Here is a 23,807-nt window from a genome sequence, read left to right as displayed (position 1 = left end):
TTTCAACCTTGGTAGTTTGAAGATGGGTGGACTTCAACTACCAGAATCTTCTGGGAGTTGAAGTCCACCCATCTTCAAGCTTCCAAGATCGAGAAACATTGGACTAGAGTCTAGACAGTCACTTATCTGAAGTAAACCCCCAAAATTTTAACCTAAGACTGTCTACTGTAGACCTCACCCCATTCCTAAGAGGTCTTTAAGGGGCGTGCTTAAGAGCACCAGTGTGCCCATCGTCCCTATCCTAATGTTTCCTTTTATTGGTATCCATTTCATGTATTCATAATTATGTTTAGACTTGTATCTGTTATTAAATACAAGCGTGACGAAAAATAAATAAAATAAATAAAAATAAATAAAAGTAGTATAGGTTCTCCTGCTTGAGCAGGGGGCTGGACTAAAAGACCTCCAAGGTCCCTTCCAGATCTATTGCCATCGCACTGCATTGCATTGCATCGAAGCGACCACCATCCCCATCCCGCACCAGCGAACAAACAGCATTAAGATCTCGCGTTGTTTGAAATAAGACGAAGCCGAGCGCGGTGACTTTAATTACAACGAGAGTTGAAGCCACGAAAGAAGGAGAGATGGACGAGAGCCTAAAAGCAGGGATGGCCAAATGGCCCTTTTACAACCTGTGGACTTCAACTCCCAGAATTCCTGAGACAGCCAAGGTTGTAAAAGGGCCACATTTGCCCACCCTTGCCCAAAAGGATTATTAACCTGCTACCCCTTTAAGAAATCCTTTCCCTTTCTCATTGGTCTACAGTCACGATCCACTACCAGCAAGAGCGAACCGCGCTGTAATTTGAGAGGCTGTTCCAAAGTCTCGCTAAACAAAGCCCAGGCACGATTAAATCTCCCTCGCAGGCGGAGAGCGCTCGTGACGTAGCACACCCGCCGGGCTGTGCTTATCGTTGCTATTGGCTGGGACGGCGGCGCATGCGCTCGGAGGGAAAAGAAGCCTGCGCCCTTTTTTTTTCCCTTTCCCTTCCTTCCTTCTGGAGCGTTTCTTTCTAAGAGAGCCGTTGCGTCACCTCGGGCTGCGCGGTACTTTCTTGTCTTTCTGTGTCGGGTGCGTGTCTGGTGTCTCCTTTAACCTCTCCTTCCCTCTCCCTTGTTTTCAACATGGCGGCGTCGGCTGGAGACGAGCAGTTCCCGTTTCAAGGGCTTCTGCCCAAGAAGGAAACCGGAGCTACCGCCTTCCTTTCCCGGTACCCGGAATATGATGGACGGGGTGTTCTCTTGGCCATTTTAGACACGGGTGTGGATCCCGGCGCTCCGGGCATGCAGGTGAGATGCCAACGGAGGTCTCCTTAGCCTTAAATTGTATTAGTATTATTATTTCCCCCCTTTCTTTGTCTATCTTCTTCCCGCTACAGGCAGTCCTCGACTTACGACCACAATTGAGCCCCCAACATTTCTGTGGCTAATGGAGACATTGATTGGTTCAAGTGAGTTTTGCCCCGCTTTTCTTGCCCCCTGAATCTTTGCAGTGGTTAGATTAGTCACGGTTGTTAAGTGAATCCGGCTTCCCCCCCCCCCCCCCCCCCCGTGGACGTTGCTTGTCAGAAGGTCGCAAAAAAGGGGATCGCGTGACTCCAGGATGCTGCAACCCGTCATAAAAGTGAGTTGGTTTGATAAGCATCCGAATGCAAATCCCGTGACCACGGGGATGCTGTAGCAGTTGTAAGTGTGAAAAATGGTCATGTCATATTTTTTTTCAGTGCCGTTGTAACTTCAAATGGTCACTAAGTGAACCGTTGTAAATCGAGGACTACCTGTACTTCATACTTTCAGTGTAAGAGAGATTTGTTTTTCACAGCATTTCCTCCCGCTGTTGCCCTTCAGCTGCCAAACTGCCTGGTTGAGCAGGCTTTGTAGTTCAATGCATAGCAAAAAGCTAGATAATAGGCATGGAGAAGACACAAGGAAAGTTGAGTGGCCTTCTTGGTGTAAAATGTGTCGGTCGTCCTTGGGGAAAGGGGTTAAAGGCCTGCTTCCTTTGGAAAAGCTCAAGGAGAAAGTTTTAATTCAAAAAGGAGCTGCTTATTGGGATAAGAAAGACAACCTAATTCATATCTTCTTTTTTTCCACTTGCGATTTTGGGTCAGGCAACTTTAGAATGATGGGATTTTTATTATTATTATTATCTCTTTTATTCATTAAACAGGAAACTCAGTCAACTGAACATTTAAAAATGTGTCACAAATACGATTGACTGGTACTAATGGTTGATACGGATTGCTGCCAGCATCCTAGGTATCAACCAAGTACCTTCTTAAGATGTACAATGTTCTGAGTAGCACAGTTTTTTGCAGTTCCGCTGGTGTTATTGCAGGAAGCTGCAATTTCTTGATGTGTTTTGTAAAATTCTTAGACATGGTACCAAGTGCCCCGATCATCATCATCATTATTATTATTGGCCTCTGAAGGCTTCTTTAAAATTTCCCCATAAAAAATTAAAGTAGCAGATGACAAGATGACAAATAAATAAATTTATATTCTCTGTGTATGGTAGCTTTGAAGCAGGTAAAGTAAAAATAATCTCAAAATAGCTTAAAGTCAAATGATTAACTGTATATCCATGTACAGGTAGTCCTTGACTTACAACAGTTCGTTTATTAACCGTTCGAAGTTACATTGGCACTGAAAAAAGGGACAGGACCATTTTTCACATTTATGACCTTATGGTCACATGATTTACATTCAAAGGCTTGACAAGTGGTTCATATTTATGACGGTTGTGGTGTCCCAGGGTCATATAATTCTCTTTTGCGACCTTCTGACAAGCAAGTTAATGGGGAAACCAGATTCACTTAACAACTGTATTACTAACTTAACAACTGCACAGATTCACTTAACCACTATGATTAGAAAGGTTATAAAATGTGGCAAAACTCAATAAATGTCTCACTTAGCAACAAGGCATTTGAAAGGGAAGCCTAATTTCACATGTCTCTTAAATGTTAAAATAGTTATGTCTTTGTAAGGCTTGTACGTATTGTCACATACTCCTTTCACTAATAATCCCAGTGGAAATTTTCTTCGTGCATAAACATCTGTACAAATCTTTGGCAAAAACCGAGGCTGCTTTGGTGTTTCAAAGAGGGGCTTTGTTCACGTTAACAAATGTTGTGAAGAAATTTTCAGATGTTTTACCCAGCCTTAATGTTTGTAGTTTGAATTTCCTTCACATGTTATCAGTGGATGTTATATGCATTATATTGAAGTAAAGAGATATGGGGTTGTTAAGTGAAGTATCAATAAAAGTGTTGCAGTCATCTTTATAAATTAGCAAGATTGTTATTATAAGTTATAATATTGAACTCTTTAAACTCTGTTACACATGAAATACTATGTTATTGAATGAAGTTGCTTCACCTGTACAAAATATAATTAAGAATTATGTGCGATCCTCTTAAAACTGGCTGAACTTGTAAATGGGATTCTGAAAACTGAAGGATGTCAAATTTCAGGAAAAAACAAAGAGTCAGGTATATTATTAAATGTTTTACGCACTTGCTGTAATTAATTCTTCATAGGTGGGAGGGGGAAAAAGCCCAAACTAGTTCTGCCATGCCAACGATTGTGCAATATTCTGTAACTATAATTGTGTTGACTGTGCTTGACACATTTAACAGTGATTAATTAATTGGAATTTAATTGTATGGGAATTCTTCAATTCATAATTAGCAGAAAGTTAAAGGATTTCTATGAACATGTTACCTTGCTCTTGTCAAATCAAATTAAAAAACAGGCAGCAGTATAATTTTAAATTGAGATTTATGAAAGGCTTAGATGTGGTTAACAGGTTAAAAAAGTGATGACTATAGACTCTTTAAATGGCCCTTTGGTCACTCTTGTTCAAATTCAGGTACATCATGTAATTTAAAACAACATTAATGAGGAAAGAGATGAGACTGAAGATGTTTAATTACTAAATGCAACATGGTTCATGGATTACAGGGAATGCATCTGGTCGTATATGCTGAATCCTCCCCATTAACCTACATAGTTCCCTAACAGTTATAGTTTTAAAATTCTTGTGTTGTCAGGCTGCAACCTTTTCCCCTGTTAAGGTACAGGAAGCAACTTGATTCAGGTTATGGTTTCTTTCAGCTTTATTTTCACTTAAAAGCCTTTTCCATTTAAAAAGCCACATATTTTTCCACTGATTTTTTAATTGTTTAGTGAGATATTTGAGAGAGAGATCTGAATATCTCATCTTTGTGTGTTCATAATATTTTGCAATTCATATATTCATTAATGGAATATGTGCATTTATATTTTGTCTTCATTGTCTAGAAAAATTGGTAAAGATGAAATTTTGATGTTTAGTTATTTTTGGATCCAATATTTACCGTAGCTATGCATGAATCCAAATGACCAAAAAAAAAAAAACACCTTGGATTTTTGGAAAAGCTTGTGAAATCTCTTTAACTTTCTTGGGGAACAGTCATGTACCCTAGAATATAATTTAAGAAACATTGAATATAAAGTTACAATTAAACTTAGTGTTATTCTTTTATTATATACATTTTGTAATATTTAATAATTTAGAATATAGGCCCTAAATTTCTGTTTTACAAATAAAACTCAAAATGAAATGTTTTAAAATATAATGTACTTGTTATGCTTTTGGAAAGTATAATCATTATGCAAATGGATTCACAATGTAAATTTTGTTGAAAAAGTAGCAAGTAAAAGTTCTTTCAGAGCAAGTTAGGGCCAGTGGTATGGTAACTGGGAATTATAAAATCTGGGTTCTGGTCACACCTTAGTCACCTGTAGTAACTAAGACTACAGACTTTGTGCCCGTCACTCTGTGTCTCTTCTAGGAAGAAGGCAGTGGCACACCACTTAAAAATATTACCAAGAAAACTAAACGAGGTTGTCCATGTATCAAACTTAAAGACAGACAAAAAACCCCACCGCCTTCAGTGTTGCCATCCTAAAAATTAAAACCTTAAATCTAGTCCATTACTTAAGGCTGAGTTTGGTTAGCGCTGCTTTTGCCTTAATCTGCCTCTTGTTACATATGAGATCTGTTAAACTGATTAGAGTCCAATGGTAGGCAGCATACAGAATCCTGTAATAAAAACAAAAATTAAATAATTGGTTGTATTAAGCTTGACTTGAAAGCAATTATATTATTTAGTTTTGGATTAAGACAGTTGCTACAGTATCTTGCTTTGATGTTAAAGCTGCTTTTCAAATGAATTTTGCATCATTGTTTCATCGTGGCCAATAAAAATCTGTCTCTGCTTTGTGGTATCCTTCCAGTTGATTTTCCATACTGTCTTCTTTGTGACAGTATCCACTTTATCTTCTTCCTCTTACATAATTTGAATTCCTATTCCTCTCACTCTTTATAGGATGCATATTTATAAGCTCTACTGTGCCAAGTGTTACCTTTGATTATTACGTTTGTTTCTTTTTTTATATATAAAATAATTTTTATTAAGCATTTTTCACCTTTACGTTTGTTTCAAACTCTCTAAAATGCATGTGTTATTGCTATTATAAAAATAATTTGTTTTAAATGACTAACATTGCATGATTGGAGAGGGTTGTCTTAATAGTTGTACCAAATTTTGGGAGAGACTCATAATCCCACAATAGTTTGTGAATTAATAAATTTATGTTGTGAATCAACTTGGCTTTAGAAAAGGCTGAATTACATTTATTAAAATAAATTTAGGTGGAGTCTGCTGTAACAGATAGCATTATTCTAATCCATGTAGCAGTTTTATTTATGTTATAAAATAGAATATTCATGTATCATATGTGCTTTTATTTATTTTCTTTAGATCACAACTGACGGAAAACCCAAGATAGTTGACATAATTGATACAACTGGCAGTGGAGATGTAAATACTTCAACCGTTACAGAAGCAAAAAATGGAGAAATTACTGGTCTTTCAGGAAGAATTTTAAAGGTAACAGTATTTGGCATTAAATTCTGATGTCCTCTTTTGAAACAAAACTTAAGATATTATCCAGCTGTATATGCATTAAGATGACTTGTTATGAGAAATTACCTTGAGCTGATTTAAAAATATAGTTGCATTCATATTTACCTCTACTTAAGTCATAATGTCTAAAAGCAAAGGATTTTTTTAAGAATTTACCATAAATATGTGTTTGTTAAATATATGTTTGATGGTAATATATTTACAGCCATCTGATGTTTTATAGCCTTATATTTATTTGCAATAAGCTGTGCAGTGTTTTGGATCTGGGGGAAAAAATGCTTTGGAACCTGCGTGGATGCATTCATAGCACCTCTCTGCAAGACCTTAAAGAAAATACATTTCTTGAAAATTCACAAAATTTAGTTTAAAGAATTGCAGAAAGTTGCACCCCCACATTTTTCAAAGGGCCTAGTTACCTTTCAAAGAAAAGTATTTCACAGTACTTATTTGCAATTTGATTGAAAGTTTTTCTCAACTAAGTATACCAAGGCTGTTATCTGCAGCCTCAGTCATATGTAGTGCATAAAGACAGTCCTCTACTTACAAACTTTGTGGTTGCAAACTTTAACCAATAGTCACTAATCTGTCTCCAACTCCAACCTAAAAGATTCCCTAAAGATGGGAAAGGGTTTTTTTATAGTGCACCGTGAGCCTCCCATCAAGAACGATAGTTGTGTGTTGTAGGTAGAACATCTTGACTGAGTGGAGGCAGGTGAGGCCCCACTCAAAGAGGGTCCAAGCACCCCAAGTGGGGAGAAGGTCAAGGTGAGGAGCAGTACTTGTAAACAGGCTACATTCCAAGAGGAACATTTTGTTAGTAAGTCCAATCAAGTACCAAGAAAAATGCTTTTAAGCATTAAAATGGTTTTAAGCCAACCTTCAAGTGCAGTTCTTATCTTACATAAGTTACATATTTTCTTTTCCATCCATTCGACCATAGATTTGATATTGTAGAGCTTTTATGTGAGAAGTTACATAATAGTACAGTTGTTTACAAGCAGAACATACCAAAAAGAGGAAAACAACTCAAATATTACTTTGTATACAAACTGAAAACTTAGTGCCATATATTTCTGCAATTTATGCATTCCTTCTAAGGGTGAAGAAACAAATGTTGAACTAGTGAGTATATACCCATTGAAATTAATTGTACCTGATGTTAATAGTTCTATTATAAATAGTTCAATGATTGCTTGAAGTGTACGAACCAAATATAATTTATGTTTCTCTTTTCTTTCCTTTTTTTAGATTCCAGATGACTGGATAAATCCTTCAGGAAAATTTCACATTGGCTTAAAAAATGGTTATGAATTCTATCCTAAAGCTCTTAAAGAGAGAATACAGGTATTATTTTATACTCTTTATCCTAACTTCGATTACATTTGAAGTAATTTTGAACAGAAAGAAAGAAAGAAAGAAAGAAAGAAAGAAAGAAAGAAAGAAAGAAAGAAAGAAAGAAAGAAAGAAAGAAAGAAAGAAATGCATTTACCGTATTTTTCGGAGTATAAGACGCACCGGAGTATAAGATGCACCTACCTTTTTTGGTGAGGAAAAGAAGAAAAAGAAATTTCCCTCTGCCTCTGAGCAATTTTGCCTCGTTGTAGCAAACAGCAAACACCTGCTTTACTTTCATTTTCGTTTTCAGCATAGCTTGATTAGCACAAAGAAAAAAAAAATCTGCTCCAGCAATTTACCTCTTTGCAACAAGCAGCAGAGCCCTGTGCAAAGCAGCTGAGAGCAAATCAGCTGAGAGTCAGGAGGCCAATCCAATCAACTTGTGCTAATTAAGCTGTGCTGAAGCTGAAAGGAGCTGTTTCTTCTTGCTGTTTACTGCAAGGAGGTAACTAAATTTTCACCCCCTTTTAGGGGGGGGGGGAAAGGTACGTCTTATACTCCGAAAAATATGGTAGTTTGTTGTTAGTTTCTGCAAACACTCCATGCCGAAATCCTGCTTGGATTTCAGGACAGACCTTTTTCAGCAAGACCCCAGAGACAAGAGGGAGTCTTCTTGGCGGGCAGAAATTCTTGCGATCTTCCCATTCACTTTCTGGGGAAGGTGCCAAGGAAAATTGCAAATGATCATCACATGATCATGGGGCACTTGGCAACCAGTCGTAAGTGTGAATGGGTTTCCAAGTGCTCAGATTGCAATCATGACCATGAGGGCGCTGCAACAGCCATAACGGGGCACAGATGTTCAGAATTTCAAATGGTTTCTGAATGAATTAGAATTAGAATTCTTTATTGCCAAGTGTGATTAGACACACAAGGAATTTGCCTCCAGTGCATAAGCGCTCAGTGTACATACAACAATAGCGATAAATCGTCATAATCATTGTAAACATTCATTCATCATAAAATATTAGATACAACACTTAGTGATAGTAATGGATACTAAATAAGCAATCAACATAAATCATACTAGGATACTAATTAAACAATTTATATTGTAAGATACAAGCAACAAAGTTAAAGTCATAAGAAAATAAGGTGATAGGCAATAGGGAAGATGAGAATAATGATGGTAATACTGCCTTTCTAGATAGTTTGACAGTATTTAATTCCCAGTATTAGAAATTAATTGTTTAGCAGGGGATGGCATGGGGAAAAAACTGTCCTTGTGTCTAGTTGTTTTGACGTGCAGTGCCCTACAGCATTGTTATAGTGAACGATCCTTAAGCAAGGAGTGCTTATACTAATATCTGTTGTTTGACGTGTTTGAGTTTATTTTTATTCCCTTTGAATTAAGAGAAAACACTGAAACTTCTTTTATAGCACTACCCATGCAGCAGCATTTTAAGCATTCCTGGGAGTTTGTTTCTACTTGTCTGTATTGATAAAGTGTTATAATATTGAAAATATTGCATGTAAAAAGCAAGATTGAGACAATTGGTTCATTTCAAAGTTTACATCTGAGATAAGATATGGAATTTATTGTAGTAAAAAAACAGTACAAAGTTTTGATATTTAAAAAAATCTATTACTATTTATTTATTTCAGAAAGAACGCAAGGAAAAACTTTGGGATCCTGTCCACAGATTAGCACTAGCAGAAGCATGTAGGAAACAAGAAGAATTCGAAGCTTCTCAACCCCCTTCATCACAGGTTTGTATATTAGTATCTATTTTAGAAGAAAAAGCATGAAGCTGTTTAAATGGTTATAATAGTTAATAAATTACTAGTAAGACCCACATATGGAAGATTACTTTTGCGTAACATAATTACAAATGGCAATTTGTCTAAAAACAATCTGAAGGCTGGTTTCATGTTATGAATGCTTTCCTTAAATTACTTACACTTTAAAATTATTTATTAAAATGAGCTGATAACATTTTAGTTTGAAGGGATATTCAGGTTAACTTTCTCTCTTTTTATTTTAAAAACAAAACTTTATTAAACATATAAAAAGTAAAATGTTATACCATGTATATACAAAATACATATATTAATACAGATGAGAATACATTAAAAAAAGTGACTTTGGTCTCACATCCATTGTCTTATTAACGGTGCATATTTGTTAATTATTATCATATAGAATTTTACATTTACTCTCATTTCTACGAGTTATCCAATTATACCACCTATTCCACGCTATATAACCTTTTGAGTCTACCTTATCCTTCATTTCAAATGTTAGTTTGTCCATTTCCGCACAATTATAGATCTTTTGGATTATCAATTGGTCTGTTGGCAGTTGATCAGTTTTCCAATATTGGGAGAGTACCAATCGGGTTGTAGTGACTATATGTAATATTAAGTACTTTATTTCTTTCCTATAGTTTTCTTTAATCATCCCTAGTAGGAAAATCTCTGGTTTGAGTTCTATTTTTTCTGATGTTATTTCTATTAGCCAAATTCTTATTTTTTCCCAATATTTCCTAATTTTTGGGCAAAGCCACCAGACGTGGAAGAAGGTGCTCTGTGCCTGATTACACTTCCAACAGATGGGACTTAAATTTGAATACATTTTTGCTAATCTCAAAGGGGCCAGATATCATCTATACCACATTTTGTATTGATTCTCTTTATAAACCACTGACTTTGTTATAATATAATTATTTTTCCACACTTTTTCCCAGTCCTCCAATTCTATATTATGCCCAATATTCCTTGCCCACTCTATCATTTGTCCCTTTACTAATTCCTCTGCTAAATCAAATTCCAATAAGTATTTATATATTTTTGAAATCAATTTTTCTTCCGTGGCTTGTAAAAGTTTATCCAACCGATTCGGTTTTAATTCAATTCCTCCTTTCTCTTGATCCTTTTTATATCCCGTTTTAATCTGAAGATAGGGCCACCAATCTATCTGCACTCCTTGATCTCTGAGTTCCTCTTGTGTTTTTAGTGTTCCTTGGGGATCCAAAATTTCATAATATCTTACCATTTTTCGAATTGCTAAGGTATTGGGGTGTATCATCGCCTCCATTGTGGATATCCATCCAGGAACTTTCATATAGTGTTTACTTTTAATTTCCTGCCATGTATAAATTAATGAATCTCTTAATATATGATTACAAAAATATCTATGCGTTTTGTTCCTGGGGCTCCACAAGAAGACGTGCCACCCCATCAACAAATCACGTCCCTCCAAGGTTAGCAGTCTTTGGTTTTTCAGATTCACCCATTCCCTGATCCATGTCAAACTCATTGCTTTATAATATATCTCCCATGCTGGGAGTCCAAATCCACCTCTGCCTCTGTCATCCTGCAAAGTAATTCTTGCCTTTTTTCCTTCCCACACAAATTTTGTAATTATCTTATTCAGGTTTAATAATAATAATAATAATTTTATTTATATACCGCCCATTCTCCCGAAGGACTCCGGGCGGTGTACAGCCAAAATTAAAATACAAAGATACAATATCTAGTTAAAATTAATTAAAATCATTAAATAGTTTTGGCCGAATTTTTAAAACCCAAAATTAAAACCCAATTTAAAATCATTCAATTTGACAGCCCCGCCTGTCAGAACAGTAGGGTCTTGAGGGCACAGCGAAAAACCCGGAGGTCAGAAATGTTACGAATATCTGGGGGCAATTCATTCCAGAGGGCAGGAGCTCCCACAGAGAATGCTCTCCTCCTGGGTGTCCCCAGCCAACATAACTTGGCTGACGGCACCCTGAGGAGTCCCTCTCTGTGGGAGCGAACTGGTTGGTGGGAGGCTGTTGGTAGCAGAAGGCGGTCCCGTAGATATCCTGGTCTTATGCCATGGAGCGCTTTAAAGGTGGTGACAAAAAAAAAATTATCCAATTTTACTGGAATTGTCTGAACTAAGTAAAGTAGCTTCAGCATTACATTCATCTTTATAGCTGCTATCCTCCCTAATAATGATAATTTCAGTTTCCCCCATTTTTCTAAATCCTCTTTTATTTGTTGAACTAAAGTTACATAATTATTCTCCTTTATAGTTGAGCATCTAGCTGTCAAATATATGCCTACATCTTTAACCTTTTTTGCTATTTGTAATCCTAATTCTTTAATTAATTCCTCTGTTTGTTTTCCTGTTACATTTTTCGTTAACATTTTGGTCTTATCTTTATTAATTTTTAAGCCAGCTACCTTCCCAAATTCTTCTATTTCTCTTATCAATATTGGTCCCGTTTTTAATGGTTCTTCTATGAAGAATACAAAGTCATCCTCAAATGCCCAGGTTAACTTTCTCAATGCCATTCAATATTTGGAATTGCCTTGTATCATGAGCAAAGTGGGTACCCAGATGACTCTGTGTTTGAGCTTTAATTGCTTCAGATTGTAGGCACATAAAATATTTAAGTTTAATGTGTTTTCTCTAGAGTCATTATAATTACAGAACTTATTCTGTAAAAGCCCAGGCTGTAATTAGGCTCAAATTCAAAGGCCTTTCAATACCTGCAGGGTAATACTTTTTTTAAAAAATTATTCAAAGCATTTATATATCTTTTTCTACAATTGCTTAATTTGCCGCCTCCCTTCTGGCCTTTAGAAGGTCTGTGAAAAATTAGTTACTTCATCAAGCCTTGGGGCCAAGGCTGCTGGGGTTATCTTTCCAGATAACAAGTCAGTTTTGTTTCAGTCTGGAAAGTTAACAGCTATTTTTATATGATTGTTTTACAAGTTACATTTAATTTTAATCATAATTATTTATTTTTAATCCAAACAATGGATTTAGGGAGTTTTATACAGTACCACTCAGATTTGATTGATTAGAGCAGCCTATAAGTCCTGTAAAGGAGAAAGAAAGAAATATGAATGTAACAATTGCAATGCAGCTGAAAGAACCGGTAGTCCTTGATTTACGACCACAATTGAGCCCAAAATTTCTGTTGTTGAGTGAGAAATTTGTTAAGGGAGTTTTGCCCTATTTTTTTGACTTTTCCTGCTACATTTGTTAAGCGCATCACTGCAGTTGTTAAATTAGTAACACGGTTTTTAAGTGAATCTGGCTTCCCCGTTGACTTTGCTTGTCAGAAGGTTGTAAAAGGGGATCACATGACCCCGGGACACTGCAACGGTATAAATATGAGTCAGTTGCCAAGCCACTGAATTTTGATCATGTGACCATGGGGATATTGCAATGGTCATAAGTGTGAAAACCGGTCATAAGTCCCTTTTTTCAGTGCCATTGTGTTGTGGTCTGCCAACAGCCTGTGGAACTAGCAGCGGAGTCAGACAGTGAGGAGGCTGGGGAGGACCATGGGTCAGTCCTGGAGTCTGGGGATGGCCCAGACAAGGGCTCTGCATTGGAGGCAGAGATGGGGCCAGGGACATCTGGGAGTGATGTGCAGACTCCAGAGCCTTCAGAGTTGGGCAGCAGAAAGGAAGAGGAACAGGAGGCACCTGTTCCTAGTGCACATATGCACAGAGCTGCCAGAAGGCAAGAGCAGCTAAAGCAAAAAGGACGACTCAGGAGTAAGGCCAGGAGATGATTGGCCCCTCCCATAAGGCTTAAAAGAGCAGCAAAGGCTCTTGGGCTCTTTGTAGGAAAGCAATATTGCTAAATATGTTTTCCAGTCGGTATCTCTTGTTTCTGAACTTCATGGGGCTTTGCCAAGAGAGGCCTTTGGCAGGGTGCCAAAGAAGATAAAGATTTGTTATAAGTCCGAAGAACTTTTTCTGAAGGACTTGTTTTGGAATTAATTTGGACTAAGCTGGGAATGAAGTTATTCTCAGCTGTTATAATAAAATAGTTTTGTTTGAGACTAATTGTGTCCTGTAATGACTAAGTGAGTTTAAGGTCACAACACATTGTAACTTTGAATGGTCACTAAATGAACTAAGTCGAGGACTACCTGTAATTATCCCAGTTAATATACAGCAAAATATTGAAAGAAAATAATTCAAATATGAGTTGCTTGTATCAGAGTAAATAAACTATCTGATTCAATGTTTCCTTAATAACCATAAAAAAGACAAGTTTAGACAAAGGTAGCTTCTGCATAAGGCACATAGTGTATGTGGCATAGCAATAAATACCGTATATGTATCTTAACTCAGTCCAGTAGCTATAAAACAGTATGTATTTTCATGACTATTATAAACTTCTAACTGTATGTAAACTTGCTGTTAATGAGCGGATGGTTTCAGGCAGCAGGAATGGAGAGTCAAATAAACATTCCAGTTGATGCAGATAAGTAATGGATGAACTGCTACTGGGTGCAGTATAATGCTGCACTATAATTATTATTGCTATGAGAGGAACATACCATTTTTTTTCTGTGTGTGGCGGGAGGGGTAGTGTTGATTTTAGATACTTTTTCACAAGACACTTTATTTTTCAGGAAACCAAATTAATGAAGGAAGAGCTTCAGAGTCGAGTGGAACTGCTAAACTCTTCCGAGAAAAAATATAATGATCCTGGCCCTGTGTATGACTGCTTGGTGTGGCACGATGGTGAAACTTGGAGGTATTTTTTTTCCTTATATTAAAATACCAATTCCTTTTTTAATTAGATTTTTAACTGTTAAAAAAAAAAAGAGCTAAAGGAAAAATAAGGGTGGTGTAACTTTCACCTTTGCCGTAATAGATTCGTGGCTCCAGTGCCTGGCAACTAAGTGCCAGATGGCATTCTAATCCATAGATTCCTTCAGTTAATGAGACAGAACTAAGCAAATGCCTTTTCAGAAGGGTGCTGTTATCATTTGTGTCTGGGTGCTTTCTGTCCTCTAGATCTTAGCAAGATGAAAAAAATATATATCAAATGAAGGTCCTTTTTTCTTACATAGGACTTCTAAGACGTAAAGTGACAGTAGGCTACCATTACTGCACACCCTTGCAGCAGAGCAGGAAGCGTGGTAATCCGAAACCATTTGTTGCCCAGCTTCCTGTATTTGAGATTGAGGAAGTGGGCATATAAATTAAAGCTGAAACTAAATAAATATTCTAAGGCAGATACGAAAAAAGAGGCGCGCCAGAAAATGCAGCCAGATACGAACATTTTACTTGGAACCAAAATGCAAATTGCAAGATAGAGACTTTCCATTCGGTCCTTTTTGTTGTTCTGTTTTCATACTTATGAAAATTAGGAAAGTTCTTTGCTCTGTGGACGTGGAATAGTGAGCGATTTGTGTCTCATCTTGCTTTCCTGCTGTCAGAGTAGGAGAGTGAAGCTAGTTAGGTTTTGTGTATAGATGGTAATTTATTGATCAAATAATGGACTGACAGCTTTTCCTGCATTTTGACCTCTTATTTAGTGATGACTTTCCTATGAACACCCTTATTTAAAGAGGGTGAAAAGTTCCCATTTCAGTTTTTGTGAATAGTGTGCTTTGTTGCTTAGTTACAGTGTGAGTAGAGTATTAGTCTCTTAGATTATTTGCTGTTTTAATTATATGCTTATAAATAAATGTAATACTACGTTATATTAGGTTATATTGCTGTATCCAAAGGAAATAGATGCAGAGAAAGAATTTTTGCCCTATTGGGACTTTTGAATGAGAAATTACATTAGTCCAGCCACTGTGTTAAGGATTTTGAATCAGCAGTTGAAGGTGGAGAGAGAGAGACATTGCTGACGAGAGACTGAGATTCTGTGTATGAATGCCTTCTAGTATATTACTCAGGTGTCTGCATGGCTCAGTTTTGTTTTGTGTATTTGGAGAAAAATGTCATCACACCTGGCAGCTCTTGGAACCATCAACCCAGGGCAATCCGCCCAGCCCAACCCTGCCCGATCCACATCCCAGCTTAGCATCTTTTAGTTATCCAGAGACCCAGGCCGGCAGCTTGCAACTGAGACAGCAGGAGGTCATAGGAGAACAAAAGACCCAACCCAGGAGCCCAGCTAAGCAGCTCAACGCAGGAAAAGAGGTGACTGGGGCCAACAAACTGGAGGCAGCACAACAAACCGGTGGGTTATGGCGGAGTGTGGAAGACTAGAGGCTGGAAGCAATGAGGCTGGTGGCCAGCAGCTGAAGGCAGCATGGTGAACTGACAACGTGGCAGCTGGGGGCTGAGAAGCAGCAGACCATCGTGGCCGGAAGCAGGCAAACAGGACAGCGAGGGCAGTGGCAGAACAAAGGACCAGCATGCCCAGAGGGAGAAGACCATCATGGCCAGAAGCAAGTGATGGGAGCAGCGAGAGCAGCAGTGAGCAAAGGACCAGAGTGCTCAGAAGGAGTGGACAATATGGCCGGAGGCAGGTGACTGGGGCAACGAGGGTGGCAGTGGAGCAAAGGACCAGCTTGCCCAGAGGCAACCAACCATCACAGTCGGAGACGTGGAGGACCCCGGCATTCCATTGATCCCAAAGATCCAGGCAGACGGGAGCAAGAAGGCAGGGAGGACCTAGAATCCCAATAATGGCAGGCAATAAGGAGGAGAAGAAAGGCAGAAAAGAAAGGGATAAACAGAGTACAAGAAGGTAGACAAATGACCCTAAATATGAAGCTTTAGAGGAGGACCGTTGGAAACATGTCACTCATTAGAGAAAAAAAACCAGCAATCAAAAACTGCTGCTGTTTAATCCAGCCCACTCCAGTGCAGCCCCACTGGAGCTGAGCAACCGATTTCACAGGCTCCCCTTGGGAAAAAAGCATGCAGACACCTAGAGAAGAGGCATCAACAAGTGCTCCTGTGATAGGAAGTAAAGTAGCCCAGACTTCCCTAGGAAAAAAAGGCAAGTGTTGGTGATAGGAGATTCAGTTTTCAGAGGAACAGAACCAACAGTTTGCAGAGCAGATAATCAATCTAGGAAAGTATGTTGTTTTCCTGGAGCAAAGATCAAAGATAAAGCCGAAAGCCTTGCTAAAATAATCAAGTCTACGGATTACTACCTTTTTCTCCTCCTTTACATAGGGACGAAAGACACAACAATGAACTTAAAAGCAATACAGAGAGATGATGAACAGGTAGGCAGGAAAGTTAAGGCGTTAGGAGCACAGGTGGTCCTAACCTGTGACTAACCTGGAGACTAAAACATATGAAGGAATTGAATATGGCTAGTGTAGAGAAAAGAAGAGCTAGGATAACATGATAGTAGTATTCCAGTATTTGAGGGGCTGCCAGAAGGAAGAGGGGGTCAACTTGTTTTCCAAAGCATCAGAAGGCAAAGCAAGAAACAATGGATGGAAAGTAATCAAGGATAGAAGCAATCTAGAATTAAGGAGAAGCTTCCTAACAGTGAGAACAATTAACCAGTGGAACGGCTTGCCTTCAGAAGCTATGGGTGCTTCATTACTGGAAGCTTTTAAGAAGAGACTGGACAGCCACTTGTCTGAAATGGTATAAATAAAGTTTCCTGCTTGAGCAGGGTGTTGGATTAGAAGACCTCCAAAGTCCCTTCCAATTCTATTCTGTAATAATAATAGTCCCTTTGGATAGTTACCACAGAACACAGAAATTGTTTGCTGCACCCTCTGTATAGTATTATCAATTATTAAATTTTGCAAGTGAGTGTGTGTATGTTCATATTTTTCTGGCTAAAATCAGCCAAACTACTTATCTTAACTTTTAGAAAAAGTAAAACTGACTATGATTTTAGAAGTTTGTTCTTCCTGTATTTAAGGGGGTTATTTCAAAAACTCAAATTAAAAAAAAAAAACTTTTAGAAAAGTAAGCAAAGCATGCTCTTACTTAAAAGAGGTTTTGTTCTGCATTTATGGCCCTGTTTTTAAAAACTCCACAAAAAATTAAAAGCCTTTATTAAGGTTATTAAGCCTTTATTTTGTAATTATAAAGTACAACGAAGCCTAAGGTTCTGTAAATTATTTACTGTAGTTGGTTCTTATTTGAATCCACCTAGCCCATATAAGGGCTAGGGTTAGTATAGTATAGTAGTATAGTATAGCCTTTATTGTCATTGTACATCATATATACAACGAAATTTGTTTGGCCTCTGGTACAATCCATAACAGAAAATACAAAACAACGTAAATAGTATAGAGAATAATTCCCTTTACAAGTACTTGGGGGAAAAAGACTAGTCATACGTGGAGTGATTGTGCTTGTGTTTAAGAGTCTGACAGCCCATGGGTAGAAGCTGTTTTTAAACCTGTTTGTCCGGCTGGCTATGCTTTGATGTCTTCTGCCCGATGGTAGAAGCGAAACTGGCCAGGGTGTGAATCATCCCTCAGTATCTTCCTTACTCTGCTGAAATAGCGAGACCTGGTGATGTCATCTAGTGGTGGTAGAGGACAACCAATGGTTTCTTGTGCCGAATTGATCACTCTCTGTAGTGCTTTCCTGTCCGCAGCTGTTAGACCAGCATGAATTTAATCGTTCCCTACAGAATTGGCTGTTGGGTTTTTTTTTCCCTTTTGGATTGGGTTAAGTATGTCATATCCAGTAGGTGTCATGACCTGGTAATAAAGGCATTGTATAGGTTTTGTTTATTTTGAGGATCTCACAGAAACTATACATTCTCATTAAAATTAGTATATTCTATTACTGCTGTGGGTTGTCAGAAAATTATATCTTGGTCTAGACCAGTGGTAGGCAAACTTGGCTCTTTCACACCCTGTGGACTTCAACTCCCAGAATTCCTAAGACAGCCAAGCTGTCTTAGGAATTCTGGGAGTTGAAGTCCACAGGGTGTGAAAGAGCCAAGTTTGCCTACCACTAGTCTAGACAACGTTCTAATGACTTGTTAATAGTAATAATGACAGTAATAATAAAGTTGCATAGTGAAATTCTACCTTGAAAGCAATTGAAGGAAAGTAAAATCTAAAATTTGATTTAGTGTATTTGCTAATTCAAATCTGAGCCTAATCTTATGAGGGATTGTTACAGATTGGGAGTATATTCATGTTTTAAAATAGCAGTTTTTATTTGCACCGCTAAAGTCAGTTTTGAATGTAGTATGTGCAGCAGATCACGAGGTTTAAAATTGTGAGCAGGATCGCATTGGTAAGTATGGAAATTGCTATTGTGACTGAATGTCAAACAGCATTTGAGAGGAACATACAATTTTATAAGAAAGGAAAACTGAGAATCAATCTGTCTTTATGCACCTTCTCCACAGAGCTTGCTTAAATTCCAATGAAACTGGTGATCTTTCTACTTGTACTGTTCTGCGGAACTACAAAGAAGGTCAAGAATATGGATCTTTTGGAACATCAGAAATGTTAAATTACTCCCTCAATATTTATGAGGAAGGCAATTTGCTTTCGATTGTGACAAGTGGAGGTAAGACTTTACAAAATTCTAAAATTATATACTACCGGTAAATATGTAGTTTGTCTTAATCCAAAAGAAAACTCTGTTGTCTTAACTTTTAACAGCAAATGCATATTTGATAATAGCAAGACACAGTTAAACTTACAGTACAACAATGTTTTAATCATAGGATAAGTATCTTGGAAGATTGAAAACATTAGTTTAATGACAGATTGCTTGGGTTGCATAAAATCTTGCATAAGGGTATGTAATATATATATAATATATAATGTACTATATATTACACTATATATTACATAATTATGAGCATTATGTGATTGTATTTATAAAGAAAAAAGCTTTTTTTAAAGAATCAGTGATCATTAAACAGAAATACAAACATAAGAAAAAAGCTGAAAAGAGAAAAAAGTACAAAAATGTATTTTCATATTTAGAATAAATGATCCATTTTTAAAAGGTCAACATTAAACCTTGATTGATCGACTTTTTTCACTGATAGAAAGAGTTCAAAAATAGTGAAACCCCTAATGCCTTTGCTAGTAACTGCCATAACATCCGGTAAGCCTTCCCCTTTCTCCTCTTCCATATTCTGGAATCTCAGATAATGAGCTGCTTTTTCTAACAATATTATTGTGGTTCTTAATTCTTTTATTTGCCTGGGTTAGTCTATTGTTTATTTCATTTATTCTTTTCTCTTCTTTCTCCATCCTCTCTTCTGTTTCCTATATTTCTGTTCATTTTTTGTAACCAATTGCTGGAAATTTTCAAACTTTCCATCCATCTTTTGTAACTTTTCTTTTAATTCTCCCTATCGTTTCTCACTTCTCCTATTTCCCTCTTCATTTCATCGTGTTTTTTTGTCATGTTCTCCTGCATTGATTGGAGCATAGCCTGCAATTTCTTAAATAGATTTGATCTCTCCAATTGTAACATAACTTCTATTGACCTCTAACTGGATGGACTTGAGGTGGCCAGTGATGGTGTGGAGGCAGGTTTCTTTCCTAACCCTATCTTTGTTAGGCTTGTAGTGCTTGTCATGGTCAACAATTTTACTTCAATTTTTTTTTAATATCCAACACCTCCAATCAAAAGAGATGCTGATAGAAATCGACGAAACGTATAGAATGCATACGAACTATGCAAGGAGACACAAATTACCAAAGGAGGTGCATGTAAGATTTGTGAAGAAATCGATGAGGGACAAAGTGGTCAACAAGACAAGAGATGAGCCGATACAGTATAAAGGGAAACAATTGGTAGTCCTGAAACAGGTCCCAAGAAGAGTTAGAGAGTTGCAGAAGCAGTACCAATTTTTAACTATGTTAATGATTAAGTATAACATAAATTTCAGATGGTTGACCCTGGAAGGAATACCGGTCACATGGCATGAAAAGAGACATAGATTGGACTCATTGGATAAAGCAATGGACTCGAGCCCTAAATGTTGGAAATGTGACCATCAGCAGGGTACTTTCTATCACTGCTGGTGGACTTGTAATCAGGCACAAAAATTCTGGAGGATGATATGGATGTGGATTAGAGAAATAATAAAATAAAATTTTGATTTCGAACCAAAAGCCTTTCTCCTGGGAATTTTGAAAATTGAATATGTAAAAAAGAAAAAGTACTTAATTATACATATTCTGACAGCCGCTAGAATTTCCTTTGCCCAGTATTGGAAAGAAAAACAAATACCACCTCAAGAACATGTTATTGGGAAAATACTGGAGTGTGCCGAAATGAACAAATTGACTTCAGAAATTAATGACAGAGAAGATTCGGAATTTTATAGCGTGTGGGACATGTGGTACAAATGGATGGGGAAAAGAAATAAAGAAGGAAATAGAGTATAGAGATTAAGTATTAATCAACAAAATCCATGGAGAAATGAACAGTATTACATTTAGTCTTAGAGATTTGAGCACTATTATCTTTAAATGTTTTGAAATTAAATTTAGCTTTAAGAAACAATATCAAATAAAAGACAAGTAATAATGCATGTAAATGTATATATGTATATATTTGCACCAATGAACCGAAAATGTATTGAATGTATCACTATATGTTATAATAAAAAGCAAATTAAAAAAAAAAAGCAAAAAGCAATGGAGTTCTACAATCAGCATTTTAGTACCGAAGAGGAACTGGAGGAGAGAGAAGCAATTGAAGATAGAGATCAAGGAATGCTTGCTACAGAAGAAAAGAAACTGTAGCAATGGAGAGCAACAGAGCAAGACCCAAAGAATTGAGAGAAATAAGAGCAACCAGGAGTATAAGACCCAGATATAGATAGAACAATGCAAGAAGAACTTAAGATACTATCATTAAACATCAATGGATTGAATTCACCCATGAAAAGGAAGAAAACCTTCAATAAATTACAAAGATTGAATCTAGATATAATATCACTACAAGAAGTCCACATTAAAAAAAATATAAACAACTACTGGAGTATTCTAAATTGGGGAAACTATTTGTGTTGTTATCACAACAAAAGAAGAGAGGAGTGGTGTTATATGTTAAAGAAACAATTCAGGCCAACCAAATATATATGATGAAGAAGGAAGGATCCTGATTGTGGAAGTAACATTAAATCAAAAGCGGGTATTTCTAGTTGCAATCTACGCACCAAATAGTGGACAAAAACAATTTTACAAAAAATTACATAATACTATTTGTGGTATGGATGTTGATGGAATTAATTATTAATGTATATGAGGTAGAAATAGATATAAATCTATGGGCAGATCATAATTCAATGAGAATCAGATGGAAAGGACGAAAGAAAAGTATAAGATGGACTCTGAATCGATCGATATTAAAAGATATAGAATTCAAGCAGATGTCAGAAAAACAAATGGGATTCTTCTTTAAAGAAAATAGGAAAGAAGACATGTCACTTCAAAACTTATGGTATTCAGTGAAAGCATACATGAAAGGAGTAGCTACAACATTCATAGCAAAGAAAAATAAAAGGAAAAAGCAACAAGAAAGAACTTTAGAAGAAGAATACAAAAGACTTGAAGCAGAGTTACCAAACGAACCACAAAAAATAAATTTAAAATAGCAAATGGAGCTAACTAAACAAAATTGAATATTGTTGGAAAAGAAGACCTGGTGCAACATATAAAAAGAATGAGACAAAACTTTTTTGAGAATGCAAACAAACCAGGGAGATGGCTAGCTTACAAATTGAAAAAGAAAAAAGAGAAAAAATGGATAAATAAACTACAAGACAAAGATGGAACTCTACGTTACCAAATTGAGGAAGAAAGGAATATTATCCAGGACTTTTATAGGAAACTATATGATGATGGTGAGGAATTTCGAGAAGAGAAAATATTACAATATCTGGAAAAAGCCAATTTACCTAAGGTTCCAGAAGCAATGAAATCTATGTTGAATGAGAGGATAACAATGACAGAACTAGCAGAGGTGATCAAAAAACAAAAAAACATCTGGACCAGATGGGCTACCAGCAGAAATATATGAAGAGCTACAAGACACTCTGGGCCAATCATTATTAGAGGTATACAATGCACTTTTATCTGAAGCGAAGATACTACCATCATGGGTGAAAGCTAACATTACTTTGATATCAAAAGAAGATTCAGATTCAATGCAAATTAAGAACTACAGACCCATATCCCTACTAAATGCCGACTATAAAATATTCACGTCAATAGTAGCAAAAAGACTGAAGAGATTTTTGAAGTTCATACACCCTGACTAAAATGGCTTCCTACCCAAAAGGCAGATAAGAAATAATATGAGAGACATTGGACTACTACGAAGCACATAGTGAAAAGCAATTGGCACTATTGCTTCTAGACGCCCAAAAGGCGTTTGACAATGTGAACCGGAAATTCATGTTATACCAAATGAGATATATGGATTTTGGAGAAAAATCTATAAATATGTTCAAGGCAATATATACAAATCAGAAAGCCCAAGTGATTGTGAATGGCGAGGTAACTGAAAATCTTTCAATACGAAAAGGTATAATGGACATGGCTGTCCATTATCTCCATTGTTATTTATCTTAACACTGGAAGTACTAACTAGAAATATCAGGCAAGATGAGCAAATTAAAGGAATGGAAATCAAAAGAGAAAAGTATAAATTACAAGCATTTGCTGATGATTTAGTCTTCATTTTAGAGGAACCATTAGAATCAGGCCCGAGACTCATAGAGAAATTAGAGGAATATGGAGAGGTTGCTGGATTAAAAATAATTAAGGAAAAAACTAAAATGATAGTTAAAAATCTTACAAATAAACAGAAGGATGAATTAATAAAGAAAATGGCTATAGAGATAGTGAAAAAAGTGAAATACTTAGGAATACATCTAACAGCAAGATGTACAACAATTAAAGATGACAACTATACAAAATAAATGCATCGAATTAAGCTGGATATGGAGAGATGGAAAGGCTTGGAACTTTCTATGATGGGTAGAATAGCTACAATAAAGATGAACATACTACCAAAGATACTTTTTTTATTCCAAACAATACCAATAAAACTAGAGAAAAAAATATTTTGATGAGTTGAATAAAATAATGTTAAAATTCATTTGGCAAGGAAAATAACCGAAAATAAAACTGAAACTATTGCAAGAGTCAAAAGGGAAAGGAGGTTTTGCTCTGCCGGACTGGGAACTGTATTACCAAGCAGCTGCACTCATGTGGGTGAAAGAGGTGATAACTTTGAGGCATAGAAGACTATTATTATTGAAGGGTCATGACCTTCAACTAGGGTGGCATGTGTTTCTCTGGTATGGAAGAAACACATTACATCGATATTTCTAAAGACCTTATGTGAGAAATGCACTATTTCAGTGTGGAATAAAATTAAACAACAAAACTATAGGGAAATACCAGTCTGTCTCTCCATCCTAGAAGCATTGATACACCCAAATCTTATAAATATAGAAAAAAATATTTCTTATAAAGATATATTAAACGAGATTGGTGAACTGAAAACTAGACTAGAATTAAAAAACCAAGGGGTGGAATTAGAGTGGTGGTTGTACCTGCAGATACAATCGTGTTATGTGAAAGATGTGAAAACATCTTTTCTCTTTTATAGAGAACTAACAACATTGGACAAGATATTAGTGGGGACTGATGACAAATTGATAAGGATATTATCTATTAAATTATAAAATGGAAGAAGAACAAGTTAAAGAGGCGATGATAGTATGGGCCAAAAACTTTGGTTATAATGTAGATT

The 23,807-nt window shown here is 36.6% G+C and overlaps 1 protein-coding gene across 2 annotated transcripts in view; it reads left to right on the top strand.

The window, feature by feature from the left end:
- The first annotated feature begins 1,039 nt into the window (after positions 1-1,039).
- The window catches only part of TPP2 (tripeptidyl peptidase 2), a 63,199-nt gene continuing 40,431 nt past the window's right edge, over positions 1,040-23,807 (top strand). For both annotated transcript variants that reach the window (XM_070944259.1, XM_070944258.1), the window contains exons 1-6: positions 1,040-1,290; positions 5,811-5,939; positions 7,224-7,319; positions 8,976-9,080; positions 13,739-13,863; positions 18,418-18,581. In XM_070944259.1, coding sequence (XP_070800360.1) covers positions 1,126-1,290; positions 5,811-5,939; positions 7,224-7,319; positions 8,976-9,080; positions 13,739-13,863; positions 18,418-18,581 — 784 coding nt within the window. In that variant the 5' untranslated portion in view covers positions 1,040-1,125. The remainder of the gene's footprint in view (positions 1,291-5,810; positions 5,940-7,223; positions 7,320-8,975; positions 9,081-13,738; positions 13,864-18,417; positions 18,582-23,807) is intronic.

The sequence above is a fragment of the Pituophis catenifer genome, unplaced genomic scaffold (assembly GCF_029215685.1).
Source record: "Pituophis catenifer annectens isolate HBS135680 unplaced genomic scaffold, rPitCat1.0.hap2 SCAF_4, whole genome shotgun sequence".
Lineage (NCBI taxonomy): Eukaryota > Metazoa > Chordata > Lepidosauria > Squamata > Colubridae > Pituophis > Pituophis catenifer.
This window is presented reverse-complemented; position numbering and strand designations above follow the sequence as displayed.